Here is a 13,903-nt window from a genome sequence, read left to right on the forward strand (position 1 = left end):
TCATGAACGTAAAACCTCGCCTTCGATTCTTGAGCTTAATAAAATGACTGACAGGTGTTTCAGCCAATCATTTCCGAGGCCGGGGTCTCTTCATCCATTCAAAACGTGTTCAGCTCCAAAAAAAGGGCGGGTCTTTTACTCGTCACTCACGTCTTCTTCTTCTTCTTCGGTGCAACTGAGTTTAACTTCCGGCTGCATCGTCCTCTGGAAATTACAACGTGAGTAGCAACGTTAGCTTGTCGTTTCTTTTTATAAATGATGGTGTTTCACAGGAAACGCACCGGTGCGTCAGCCGCTTTTTCCGCGAGTGGTCGTCGGACACGCGAGTGTTCGTTATCCGTCAGCGGCGGCAGCGGTTCGTTTCGAGGCTGTGCGCCGCCGGGTGAAAATGCTAAACTAAGAGGCAGCTGCAAGGAGCTAGCTTAGCTAACGTTTCCATACTAGCATACTTCATAGGAACAGCGTTAAATACATTTTCATAAATGAAGCGAGTTAGTCGCCACTCCTTTCTAATTTATTCCCAGCGTATAACGTTTTTAATTGTGTGTCGGAGAATCTTCCCTACCTGCTGCTCCACCTTCGTTTGAATGAACGTGATGTGAGAAAGGTTAAAGGGACACTCCACAAATTTCACTCATGGAGAATAGTTGACCTTTGACATGTTCCTCGGCTCGTTGCCTCTGGGAGAAGCTTCTCAATCTGTACAATAATATGGTGTTATATAGAAAGGGTTTCATTGGTACAGGACAAATTGCTCACCTGTACCTTTTTTAAATCGTATTATTAATCATTTATGTTATATGCATCACATTAATCTAATCTCTCAAGGTTTGTGCAGCTCTTTATATTCATATCCACCTGATTTATCCGAGTGTACTGCAGCGAATTATTACTATTGTATATATATATATATATATATTCCTTGATAAAACCAACAAATATGTCTGCCTCATGTTAGCCAAAGCCCTTCATTCAGGATGATTAAATCGAAATGTAAAGATTGTGGACTGGATTTATAGCAGCAGTGCACTGCCGGGTCTGTACGTTCATGTGCCAATGATTTTTCTTGATAATTGATTAGTTGGATGATCTTTAAAATGCTCACCAAAGTCCTAAAATGTTTTTTTTTCTTGTTTTATCAACCATCTAAATCCCATATTACATTAAAGACAAAGTGCTTAATATGATTGTTATTGATTTGTTGTCACAAATCTGATCATATGTCCAAATTCCACCATTTGTCAGTTAAACGTTACAATGAAGGAGTGTGTTGGCTCTTTTCAATTCAACACTTGTTCTGACCTTCCTCCTCTCTTCCCTTTTATCCGTTCATTTCTCCCCCATGTCTTCTCAGCATGGGCAGTGTTTTGGCTGCCAGTTCCCCCAACCCTCCACCACCGGCCGCTGGCGGTGCCGCTGCCCCCGGGTTGACGGTGCCGCCGGGCTTCGGGATGCCCCAGGTCTCCCCAGTTATACCCCCGACCGGGGCGGCCTCGGGGCAGGAGGCGGAAACCCCTTTGCCTAACCCAGGAGCGTTCGACGAGTGTCATCGCAAGTGCAAAGGTAAAAGGGCGACGACTGAGCAAGTTCATGTGGGCAACAAAAACTAAAATTACTGTGCTCCCTGATTTGTATTTTATCTATCACCTGTTTTTCTCTTCAGAGGTTTTCCCTATGCAGATGGAAGGCGTGAGGGTAGTTGTCAACAAAGGCCTTAGCAACCACTTCCAGGTCAGTTGGTTTTTTGTACTTAAGAAAAAGTTTTTGGTCTTAAACTAAAATTTCAAAGCCCTGATAGTTGAGCTACTTGCAGGTCCATGTGTATCTCAGCATTTCCACCGTGGGTCAAACCACAGTGACTGTCAATGTGTTGACAGTAAATTTTTTTAATACTCTGAACGTCCTTTAAGGTGAATCACACTGTGCTACTGAGCACCACGGGCGACTCCACCTACAGGTTTGGTGCCACGTACGTAGGATCAAAGCAGACGGGTCCGGCAGAGGTGAGCTGCAGTGACGTCACTGTGCTTCCCGTGTTTGACATCTTTTTATATTTAGATTTTGAAGTGCAATGTAAATTAACAGATCTTTTTGTTCAGCTTTTTCCAGTCATAGTGGGAGACATGGACAACAGTGGCAGCCTCAACGCCCAGATCATCCACCAGATCACCAACAGAATACGATCCAAAGTGGCCTTCCAGGTAAAAAAATATATATATATTGTCTTTTTTTTTTCTCCCGTCTGACCTTTTCTACATAACTTAAATGCCTCCATATCTATTCCATAATCTTCTGTCATGTCCTCAGACGCAGCAGAACAAGTTCGTGAACTGGCAAGGCGACGCCGAGATAAGGGGAGAAGATTATACCGCAACTGTTACACTTGGAAACCCAGATGTCCTCGTTGGCTCTGGTAGGTCGGCAGTCAGTGACACTGCACAGACGATCCAGTCTGCAAAAGTTACCTTCGAACTTTGTATAGTTCAAAGGTAACTTTAAGAATTTTAAAAGTTCTGAAAGCAGCTATGAGTAATTCAACCAAAACACAGAACATCCCCTCCTTGCTTCCTTTCAGGTATTGTTGTGACACACTACCTCCAGTCCATAACGCCCGCTCTGGCTCTGGGAGGGGAGCTGGTTTACCACCGGAGGCCGGGAGAGGAGGGCGCAGTCATGTCCTTAGTTGGCAGATACACAGGTGAGACACCAGTTGGTGTGAGGATTGATGGAGCTGGAGAATCTAACTTTTCTCTTTCTGAGTTTGAAATAATATTTTCATCAACTCGACCCTCTCCCTCTACACAGGCAATAACTACATCGCCACGTTGACACTCGGCTCAGCAGGAGCTCATGCTTCATACTACCACAAGGCCAATGACCAGGTAACCGCAAAATCTTTTACACGATTGCTTTAAATATGGAAAAGATGTTGTTCTGTGGCTCTTTCCAGTATTTCATATTTTTTACCTTCCATCATGATGTGTGACTGTCCTCTGCTCTTCAACAGTTGCAGGTCGGTGTGGAGTTTGAGGCGAGCACCCGCATGCAAGACACCAGTGTGTCGTTTGGTTACCAGTTAGATGTGCCCAAAGCCAATTTACTTTTTAAAGGTAGGGTGTGCACATTAAGAATATTTCAAGAACGGTTAGATACAGGCCTGTGGTGGAAGCTGTACAAATTCATAGAATATTTAGCAGTTTGATATACTCTAGGTTAATAAAATCAAAAACAGTTTTCACTGTTGATTTAAAAAGCCTGGAGCCTGGAAACTGTTGGAGACAGTTTTGAAGAAAGTTCACACGACAACTTGAACTGTTTTTCTTAAATGTTTTGCCAGTTTAAAAAGATAGTTAATCTTTTTTTTAATTATTCTGTTTTTAATTGTTGAATGAGATTAAGACCAACCCCTCTCCTCTCCTATATCCGTTTATTAATAATCAAACTGGAGCCAGGATCAGATTACATTGGAATAACTACTGAGTGAGTTTGTAAACTTGGGAGCGTTTTCCTCTTGGTTAAGTTTCTTTTCACACAGAGAGAAAAATCCAGAACTTATTAGGATTTGTTCACAGGGCACAAACAAGTATTCTTTCATCTCCATGACATTTTTTGGAGTTCCCACATTAAGGTTTTGTGTGAAGATTAAACAAATGAGATGATGTCCGGAGGATCTGTTTCCTTAACTGACCATTAGCTTACCGTAGCTTTATAATTAGCCTGAAGACAGTTATCTGAATCCTCTCATCTAACTCCTGGCAAGAAAGTGAATGAGTACATTTTCTAAAATGTTAACCTCCATATTTTATTTATTAAATGATAAACGGCACAGTAAACATACATATCGGCTTTTTTATGTCTATAATAATACGCCCATCTAATACAGTGTTTGTGTCCCCCTCCCAGGTTCAGTAGACAGTAACTGGATAGTTGGCGCAACATTAGAAAAGAAGTTACTCCCTCTGCCGCTCTCTCTGGTCCTATGCTCTTTCCTCAACCACCGCAAGAACAAGTTCCAGTGTGGCTTCGGCGTCACCATCGGTTAGGCGTACCGGGCGGCTGTCGACCTGCAGACTGGACTTCACTGAACCGACAGACTCACTGTGGACAGACAGACTATGCCATCATGTGCTGTATCACCTCCCACCGTCTCCGACCTCTTTAACAGATTTGGCCATAATCGTGTAATTGCTTTTCCTCCATCATGTTTTATCAGATATGCTGAGTAGAAACACTGAAAGGTTATAATATAAAGCTAATGACAATTAATCCTCGAATTGCCTGAATGACCAGAAGTGTAACAAAAGAATGTGATTGGTCAGGAATTTGACTGCAGACACACAAACGAGTTAACACATTAAGAAGACGTTGCCGAATTACAGACTCTTTGTATTTGTCACTGACTTCAGTGCCTGTTGTGTTTGTTTTGAATTTTATTCTTTTTTTACCGTAAAGTCTGTCTTGCCGTGCTGTGAATGAAATCAGTCGTCTGCTTGTTTAGAGGTGATTTTTTTTTGGGGGGGGGGGGTTACAGACGAATTTTGTAGCTGCCAGGAGGAGTGTGCTGTGCTGTACTGTATGTCACGTTCACAATCCATCCCTTGTTCTGTTGCATTTTTTACGTTGCGTACATTTGGAACAGTATATATATGACCTGTATATACCTCTTGGAAACTGATAAATACCATTTCTTACAAACGCTGCTCCTCTTTTTTGTATCCTTCAGTCGATCTTGTCTCTGCTGCACCATGAGTTCATGTGAGTTTTAAAGTCTTTATCGTTGATTATAAGAACAGGTTGCACATAAACAACAGCTTGTGGTGATTTACTGACTGGACTAAGGGAAACTGGATGGTTGGATGAATATGGAAATTTAACTCAAGAAATAACTCAAGTTTTTTTATGTAATTTCACAGATATTTCCTGGAGCATTGAAGTTATTTTTGAGTCGTGTGGTGACCGAACACCTCACTTTGGATAAATCTACTTTTTCCTTTTTCTTAGAACACGTTAAATCCAGACTTTCTTACCCACTCTTACTTCTTGATAACGTTGTTTATCTTCTCTTGTGATTTTTGCTGCTTTGAGTTCTTGTGCACACTCAAGGAAGACACATTGTCCAGCAGTGCATAATAGAAAGAGCATATGTGTGTGAAATGTATATTTCTTATCTTTGTGCGAGTCAAAGAGTCATGTCCTGCAGGACAGGATCTTCTACAGTGACTGTGAGCCGTCTCATTGGACTATACACCAGTCTAATGTGGTTTTAGTCATATTAAAGTGGAGGTGACAATATTTATAGATTATAGATGTTTTTTTTCATTCTTCTGTGGAAAACCAACACAACCCCTGGATTACAATGAAGACACTAAAATGCACAACTTAATTGTCAAGTTTTATTGGATGAAATATACTTTGGGTGCAGTTAAAATAAATATTTTGAGTGTGGATGCTTGAGGAGCAGCGAGGCCTTCCAGGCAGACCGAGCGGAGCAGCCCGTTTACTGGGTCTTCTCGGTGAACGACTCCCACAGGGCAGCGAGCTGAGCCTGCAGGTCCTGAGCGCTGGCGTCCAGCTTGGTCTTCAGCTCCTCTCCGTACGGAGTGAGGCTCTGCTGGATCTCCTGGGTTTTCTGGGTGAGCTGGGCCTCGAAGCTCTGGGCCGCGGGGATCACGCTGCTCTGAAACTCCTCCAGGCTCTGCTCCATCTTTTGCTTCATCTCCTCGGTGAAGGGAACCATCTGCGCCTGCAGCTCGCTCACGCTCTTAGCCAGCTGGTCCTTCAGCTCCTGGCTCTTCTGCCCCAGGAGGGCCTTCAGGGCCTCTGGGTCCATGGCCGTGGCGTAGGGGGCCGCGTCCTTCTTCATCTCCTCCACCTTCGTCTGCAGGTGCGCCACCAGCTCATCTGCGTAGGGCTGCATCTTTGTGCCCACGGCGGCCAGGTCTTTCTCCAGACGAGCCTTCAGCTGATCCGCCTCCCGGGTAAACTGAGCCATGAAGTCTTGGGTCAGAGGAGCCGCCTGAGTGCGCAGAGCGACGACGTACTGATTCACGGTGTCGGCGCTCTGAGAGATCCTGGTGCTGAAAGACACACACAAAAACCAGGTAAGTGAAACATGTAGTATGTTTCTAATGGCAGTGGGCCTCTTTTTGTTCAATCCTAGTCTCTTACTTGACTTCCTGTCCCAGCTCAGACTGTCTGATCTGCTTCAGGGAGTCCTCAGCAGTGAGTGTCGCTTTGGCAACGTAATCCCAGAAAGCATCTTTCACCACCTCCAGGTTGCTCTTGGGCGGCTGCTGCCACAGGACGTTGGCATCGCAAACTTCGGATGGAATTGAGCAGATGTTAGAGCCCGAACACTTGGGATCCAGCTTTTTTTTAAAGCAAGGTGAAAATTCACTCACCAGAGAAAACAGCAAGTGCGAGAACCACGAGTACCTTCATGATTGACCTTGACCCTGTTGGATGAAGAGAAAACGTAGAATTTTTGAAGAAGAGCATGTAAAAATGTTCTATCTGAACATTAGTTTAATCATGGATTTATTAAAAATGTTAAATTATAAAAAAGATTTACCTTGCAGAGGCAGCTCGTCTCTTCGTCGGTCTGGTGACTTGTGTGGTGCAGACTGCCGCTCGGAGTTTTTATAGCCACAATCAAGGGTAAAGTCCTGCTCCCGTTGCCCCGTTGGACTGATTCTTGTCCCTGCTGTCATCCCACGTCATTTTGTTGCGAGAGTCATTGCCTGGTCATCTTTTGTCACATAATATACCTATTTGCAGACATCTGAATTGGCTGAACAATGACTTATACTCACAGCATCACGCTCAGCAGCTGAGCAGAAAGCAAAAGGATGTTTGTGATTTCTCTATTTTAATCAGAGTGGGACGTCTTTTTTCCAAGTTCCCTCTAAGACTTTAGCTCCTCTGACAGTTTTATCAGTTTGTCAGGAGGGAACCGACGTGTGAGGAAACCAGACATTCTTCAGTGGAGATAATCTGCAGGTCGGGTGGAACGACTGGATCAAAGTCCGGCTCAGATTTCACCGACAAAAAAAACCCTCCGACAACTATAGTTTGGAATGGAAACAAGTATAAGACAGTTATTGCGAGTCAAATAGTAATAATCACATTATTTCAACTGATCATTAAGGTTTCTGATGAGGAATCCAAATCCAAGTCCCAACGGGGGTTTTCACTAATTTCAATTAAATAAGCAGCTCCTATTATTTCTCACTGCTTCATATATATGATGTTGGGCAGGTGGTTTAATGTTGTGGCTGATCAGTGAATTCCCGGTGAATTCTCAACAACTATTAACGAGGTTTTCCAGGAAATTCAGTCCATTCATTATTCTCATCAGGATGAATCATAATAGTTCAGTCGTCTATTTACTTCCTCAGTTCAGAAGTTTAATTTGTCTATTACTATCATTTGTAATTAACAACCTGCAGCATTCATCTGTCATTGGACCCTCAGATCAGACAAGGAATAAAAGTCCCCCCCAAAAACACAATCTTCTGGATGAAGAACATTGAAAGTAAATCTTAAGAAATTTACATTTCTCTTATAAAACTTGTCATTGGGACATAACATCAGTACAACAAAGGATCCGAGTCAACTCAGACGGTGTTTGACCTCTGGGGCCGTCCAGGACACGCCACTGCAGTGATGTGGAAGCAGAAGCGACAGCGCGGCACTCAGCGCTGGACTTTACTCCTCTGTTTCCTCCGCACCGCCTCAGCTGCCTATATATGCTCAGCGACGAATGACACACAGTCACAGCTTCCAACATCTCACCGACTGCACAGCAGGCTCAGGTAAGGCGCCAAATAACAGTGTGGCACCTCTGAGGTTATTGTTTATGGGAAAAAAAATAACCAAAAAAGGGCTAATTTCTCATGTTTCCTTTCAGCCATGAAGGTCCTCGTCGTGCTCGTCCTCGCCGTTTTCAGCGGTAAGTTTTTTTAAAAAAAATTTTGTGAAAATCTACATTTTTCATCACTTGAGATGGGAGTACGTGGACAGTTGACATTTCCTGCTCATTGCCTCTGTTCTCTCCTCAGGTTGCAATGCCCAGTTCGTGAGGCAGCGGCAGCCCAAACACCAGGTCGACATGGTGAAGGATGCTTTCTGGGACTATGTCTCCAAGGCAACCTTGACCGCCGAGGACTCCCTGAAGCAGATCCAACAGTCTGAGCTGGGAAAGGAAGTGAAGTAAGACTCGGAATCATTAGATCAAAATCTTAAAGAGTTAAAAGTGGTTCGCTCATAGCGTCGTTCTTCAGAAAGAGACAGGTACGTCCCCAGGAGTCGGTGGAGACCAAAGACAGAGTTAAAAGAGAGTAACTCCTCCGTAACCGCTGAATGTGAAAACAAGGAACCATGTCAATATACTTAACAAAGGGTGTCCTGTACCTCTGTGGCCATTAAAAAGAAAACTCAACTTAGTTAATCGGCTTCATCGGGACTCTATGGGTTGAGTTTGAGATTTAATTGGAAGTGACCAAATAACACACTGTAAGTATCATCTGATATAAATGCTGAATTCAGATTTAGCTGAGTCGCGCCCATTTTTGAGCAGAAATAGAAATAACAAAATTTATTGGGACCTTTACTCAAAATCAGAAGCTTCAAAGAAGTTGGAGAAAATACGTTTTGAACATTTTCATTGAATTACTGACTTTATGGTCATTTTTTTTGTCTAAAGTTTTAGAACATAACGGATGTTTCCATGACTTATTCAAAGTGTCCTCATGTTTGTGTCTCTGCAGCAGCCTCATCTCCGAGAGCACCAGCGCCGTCAACGTGTTCACCGACGCCCTGCGCACTCAGGTGACCCCTCTGACCCAGGACCTCATGTCCAAATTTACCCAGGAGGCTGAGCTGCTGAAGGCTCGTCTGGAGAAGGACCTGACCGCTGTGAGCGCCGGCCTGCAGCCCTACGCCGAGGAGCTGGTGGCAGACCTCCAGAGGCAGGCAGAGGGGCTGAAGAACGACGCCACCCCCTACGCCGAGGCCATGGACCCAGAGGCCCTGAGGGCCGTCGTGCTGCAGAAGAGCCAGGAGCTGAAGGAGCAGCTGGACAAGAGCGTGGACGGGCTGCAGGCCCGGATGGTTCCCTTCACCGAGGAGATGAGGCAGAAGATGGAGCAGAGTCTGGAGAAGTTCCAGAGCAGCGTGATCCCCATGGCCCAGAGCTTCCAGAGCCAGCTGACCCAGAAGACCCAGGAGATCCAGCGGAACCTGGCCCCATACGGAGAGGAGCTGCAGACCAAGCTGGACGCCGACACTCAGAACCTGAAGAAGCAGCTGGCCGCTCTCTGGAAGATCTTCACCAAGCTGACCCAGTGAAAAGACAAACATCTTTGATGTCTGCACAATCAGGGACAAAGAAAAAGTGCAATACCTCATTTTTCATGTTTTTTCGTGTTTCTCTCTTAAAAAGTGTCCATATTTCGTCTTGACTGTTTACAACCATTCGGTGTTTTCTGTAAAAGAACAATAAACAGGGTGAATGTATTCTTCTTTGTCGTGGACCTTTCTCCTTGTTTGAAATGGAAAACACACAGAAGGATTTTCCTCAACAACAACATCCATTGAGAATAAAAATACATCTTGAAGCTGTAAATCCACGCACAAAACTCATGTTGTCCAACACTTTAAAACACTGAGTGTGAATCTTTCTGAGGGGGTGTTAAAGTAAGATCATTGAACCTCTTTTAATAGAAAATCCCTTTACTTAGGAAAAATTGAATGCGTAAAGCAACTGCTCAATTCAGCAAAAACAGCCGTTTTTGTTCTGGTATGACTGGTGACTTAAGGTAACAAACTCTAGACAACTTTAAATAGATTGTGTGTTATCGCTGATATTCCCAAGTCAGATTGTTGACCTGACAGTTCTGCCCTACTTGTGATGCTGATAAGCAACTTTTTACTGTCTCGCGCCTTGTCGAACACTAAGTCAATTTTTCAACAAAAGTTACATAACCTTTCCTACTTTCCTCAGTTCGGCAAAAAATTTAATTTTAAACGAGCAAATTCCTAAAGAAAGAGTAGCAACAACAAAAGAGACAAATTAGAGTGGCACTCAGTTGGTCGGATATCTCTACCAAAGCCCAACAGTCCAACGAGGCCCCTAAATATACCAGATTTTATATCAATCCATAAAAAATCGTAGAAAATTTCAACAACAAAAAAACCCCCAGAACGGAAACAGTTTGGGGACAGTGTGTTCTGATGCTTCGACAAAAATACTTGATAATGATGCTGAACATTGTCAGTTTCCAGCAAATAAAAGTGTTTCAAAGCCCAAAATATTGAAAACACACAGAGCTTTTTCATCTTAGTCATCGATTTTGTGACTAACACTAAACTCTACCCCCTGGGACCGCTCGTCCTTTTCTTCTTTCATTAAATGATTTTTAGAGGCCTGATGAGGAATAATTACCCGGGAAAAAACTGAAATTGCACAAGAAAATCGGGTTGAACAACACTGCTATAGTCAACATTAGAAAAACGTACTCCTTTTCATATTAATGAACTGGAATCACTCACATGACTCTCCGGGTTATCATTAATGGATTTAAAGGAACCATGTCTGTTTAACAGTTAGACCAAAAGCAGATTTCCATCTTCACAGATGATGAAGTTATTCATTGATCACGCTGATCCGTATTGAGCGTGCAGACGTTTATTGGAAGTTTTCCCTCTTGTAAAAGTTTATGCAGGCAGCAGTTGTTAAAGCAGACTATGGACCAGAACAGCTGGACAGTGATTTGTATGTGCAGGGTGACTTTTGCCCCCCGCTGGCCTATCAGCACCATTGTGCTTGGGACAAACAAGGACACTGTCTTTTATCTGATTATCTGATGGTGCAATCACATTTTTTTTAATACACTTTAGAAAATAATAGTGAACTATTAGTAATTGAATCAAACTATTCCTCTTGTAATCCAGATACAGACTGAATGAGTTCAGATCAGATATTTTGGCTGCTCCTTATTTCAGACCTGTACCTCAGCGTGTGACGTGGAGCAATAAAAGATGACAACAACACAGTTCTTGCCAGGAACTTCGGACAGCATGTCAGCAATCCTCCTGACGTTTATTGGATCACATCAGTGCCACCTAACGTATAAATACTGAGAACTCGATGAGCTCCCCCCACGTCCCAGTTCAGGATCCCTCAGGTAAGACACAGACCCTTTCTAGAAACCTTTCACAGCGGGTTGCAAACTTAAATTTACATCTTTAAATGTGAAATATTTTATTAAGCATAGGTTTCTTAAGAGTTCCTTTTAAGATTCTTATAATTAATATTCAGTGGTGAAAATGTCTGCTTTTTGAAAAAAAACTTTTTTTCTCTCCAAAATCTCTGTATGTCAGTGTTTGAGGGAAGTGTTTCTTATTTATCTCATGATATTCCAGGTGTCCTCTTCTCTGGTCATCATGTGGGGCTTTGCAGTAATCCTTGCGCTGGCAGTTTTGTCTGGTGAGTTCAACATTTCCCCTCCAAATGTCTAAACATACATATTTCACTGAACGTTTTCCTTTTCATAACACAGTTAGGGAACAGAAAGAAGAAAATGTGTGCGGGAGGTGGCAAGTTAGAAGTTAGACTGCTGAAAAGTGAAAGAAAGAAAGAAAGACAGGAATGAAAGAAGAGGTAAAGAAGGAAAGTTTTATTTTTAATATAGTTTGACAGACATTAAGATCCTGGAGCTTGTCTTTTGGAAATGCAGTGTATGCCAAGGTCCAGCAATAAGTATGCCAATGATGCCAATGATAATTTAAAAAAGGAGGCAAAAGGAGCTTATTTTCAACCATAAATTGATAAGTTGTCTCTAAATATATGAGCACGTTTACTTTAATGGTTTTTCCAGATCTGAGACCTTTGGGCCTCATTGTGCCCATGTCATCCGGATTTGACAAAATAGGAGCTGAAGAGAAATCTCAATGAAATGATACGAGTCATTGATTCAAAGAAAGAAAGAAAGAAAGAGGCAATTCAATCCAAAGACTCAAGGGACAGTTCTGTTTTCTTGTCAACCCAGGCTGCCATGCCAGAGGTGTGCCTCAGCGCGACAGCAGGAACCCCTGGGAGGTGACCCTCGACGAGTTCAAGGACTATTTCACAGACCTGAGCTCGAAGGCCGATGGCGTTGTGAAGGACATCAAGAGCTCCCCGGTCAGCAGAGAGCTCGAGTGAGTTCATTTACACGGTGGAAAAGTTACTAATGCAATAACTCATTATATTCACAACATCTTTCTGTGCATGACCCACTGTGCATGCTCACATACACTTATTGTGCAATTGGTTCACGCACCCACTCCACTCATATTCAGAAAATATTCATTACATATTTAAATATTATTTTTATTGCAACTGGTAAATAAAAGGCAATATATAACAGCCAATATACAGACCAACTACATCTGTACAACCGTCTTGTCTCGCCCTCCGAACAGCACCCTGATCCAGGACAGCATGTCTGAGCTGGCCACGTACAGGGAGGACCTGCAGACCAAGCTGGCTCCCTACACCCAGGAGGCCGCCGAGCGCCTGGGCACGGACCTGCAGAAGATGGCCGACAAACTCCGCAAGCACATGGACGAGGCCCGGCAGCAGATGGAGAAGTACACCCAGGAGCTGCAGACCATGATGGAGCAGAACGCCGAAGACGTCCGGGTCAGGGTCTCGGCCTACAACCGCAAGATGACTAAACGCCTCAACAAGGACTCACAGGAGATCAAGAGGTGAGTGATGCCCTGAAGGAGGCCGATGGGGAACAATGAAGTGAGAAGATTTAATATCTACACATGATTTTGATTGTTTGATTGACTTATAATAGGTTCTTCTGAAGAGATGTTCAAGAACTTATCAGAAAAATTACCAAGTTTAGTTTTGTAAAAATCAGGAACTTAAACTTTATTTTTCACAATACATATATATATATATATATATATATATATATATATATATATATATATATATATATATATATGTAAAATAATATATATCACTCATTTCAGACACGTAGCTGAGTACTTTGAGGAGCTTCAGACTCGCACCTCGGACAACGTGGGGGAGATGAAGACACGTTTTGAACCTTTCCTCGCTCAGGTGCAAGACAACGCACAAGCGAAGATCAGCACCCTGAACGACCTGCTGAAGTCACAGACGGACACCATGGTGGACAAGATCCAGACCACAGTCGAGGACATCAGGGAGCACTTTGAGAAAACGTCCGAAAACATGCGATCCGCCCTGGAGGAGAGGATGGTGGAGGTGCGCAACTGGTTTCAGCCGTATGTGTCCATGATCAGGGATAACCTGTAAAACGCTGTTATCACACAGTCCAGACCGACAGCATGCAAAACCACCTGTGAAGAGTCTAAATGGATTAATAAATGAATATACTCATCGAGGAAAGTATTTTTTTTTTTATCACTGATGTCCACCACAGTTTAAATGTGTCCTTCAATAAAGAAAACAGCTGCTCACATTTGAGTAAAAAGCCATTGGTCATCAATAATGTGATTTAACTGTGTGTAATAAGTGAAGATTTGAAAATGTCTGTTTGTGGAATGAATGTGCTGAAAGCAACACAGACTCATTTTTCTACATAACAAAATTCAGACATTAGAATAATTGCAAAGATGCTTTAATAAAAGTCACTCAAGGCAAAAAACAACTTTCAAACAAGTTCCCATGTGCATTGAAAATCTTTAGCATTAAATAATATACCTGAAGTAATCTTGTCACTATTTTTAAAATAGTGATATATTTTATACTTTAGACTTCAATGTGATTTTTTCATAAAAGGAAAGTAGCAAACGATCTATTAACACGTGGAAAAGATGTATTTTGAAAAATACTTTGAAGTGACAACAACACCCCAGTAAA

The 13,903-nt window shown here is 42.8% G+C and overlaps 4 protein-coding genes across 4 annotated transcripts; 3 read left to right on the forward strand and 1 right to left on the reverse strand.

Moving 5' to 3' along the window:
- The first annotated feature begins 63 nt into the window (after positions 1-63).
- Positions 64-4,695, forward strand: tomm40l (translocase of outer mitochondrial membrane 40 homolog, like). Its single transcript, XM_035620870.2, has 10 exons — positions 64-218; positions 1,355-1,563; positions 1,664-1,731; positions 1,911-2,003; positions 2,100-2,201; positions 2,308-2,413; positions 2,576-2,698; positions 2,806-2,882; positions 3,008-3,110; positions 3,904-4,695. The coding sequence occupies exons 2-10, from the start codon at positions 1,356-1,358 to the stop codon at positions 4,041-4,043; spliced, it is 1,020 nt and encodes a 339-aa protein (XP_035476763.1). The 5' UTR covers positions 64-218; position 1,355; the 3' UTR covers positions 4,044-4,695.
- A 684-nt stretch (positions 4,696-5,379) lies between these two features.
- LOC118292154 (apolipoprotein A-I) lies at positions 5,380-6,725 on the reverse strand. Its single transcript, XM_035620873.1, has 4 exons — positions 6,572-6,725; positions 6,402-6,455; positions 6,169-6,319; positions 5,380-6,077 (listed from the first exon to the last, which is right to left on the reverse strand). The coding sequence occupies exons 1-4, from the start codon at positions 6,708-6,710 to the stop codon at positions 5,498-5,500; spliced, it is 924 nt and encodes a 307-aa protein (XP_035476766.1). The 5' UTR covers positions 6,711-6,725; the 3' UTR covers positions 5,380-5,497.
- A 1,003-nt stretch (positions 6,726-7,728) lies between these two features.
- On the forward strand, positions 7,729-9,516 carry apoa4a (apolipoprotein A-IV a). Its single transcript, XM_035620874.2, has 4 exons — positions 7,729-7,814; positions 7,910-7,951; positions 8,061-8,211; positions 8,769-9,516. The coding sequence occupies exons 1-4, from the start codon at positions 7,763-7,765 to the stop codon at positions 9,346-9,348; spliced, it is 825 nt and encodes a 274-aa protein (XP_035476767.2). The 5' UTR covers positions 7,729-7,762; the 3' UTR covers positions 9,349-9,516.
- Positions 9,517-11,093: 1,577 nt separating this feature from the next.
- Positions 11,094-13,518, forward strand: apoea (apolipoprotein Ea). The gene is made up of 5 exons (XM_035620876.2): positions 11,094-11,186; positions 11,425-11,488; positions 12,051-12,201; positions 12,466-12,753; positions 13,030-13,518. Exons 2-5 carry the CDS (start codon positions 11,446-11,448, stop codon positions 13,334-13,336), a joined length of 789 nt encoding a protein of 262 aa, XP_035476769.1. The 5' UTR covers positions 11,094-11,186; positions 11,425-11,445; the 3' UTR covers positions 13,337-13,518.
- The last annotated feature ends 385 nt before the right edge of the window (positions 13,519-13,903 follow it).

Source organism: Scophthalmus maximus, chromosome 22, assembly GCF_022379125.1.
Source record: "Scophthalmus maximus strain ysfricsl-2021 chromosome 22, ASM2237912v1, whole genome shotgun sequence".
Taxonomy (NCBI): Eukaryota; Metazoa; Chordata; class Actinopteri; order Pleuronectiformes; family Scophthalmidae; genus Scophthalmus; species Scophthalmus maximus.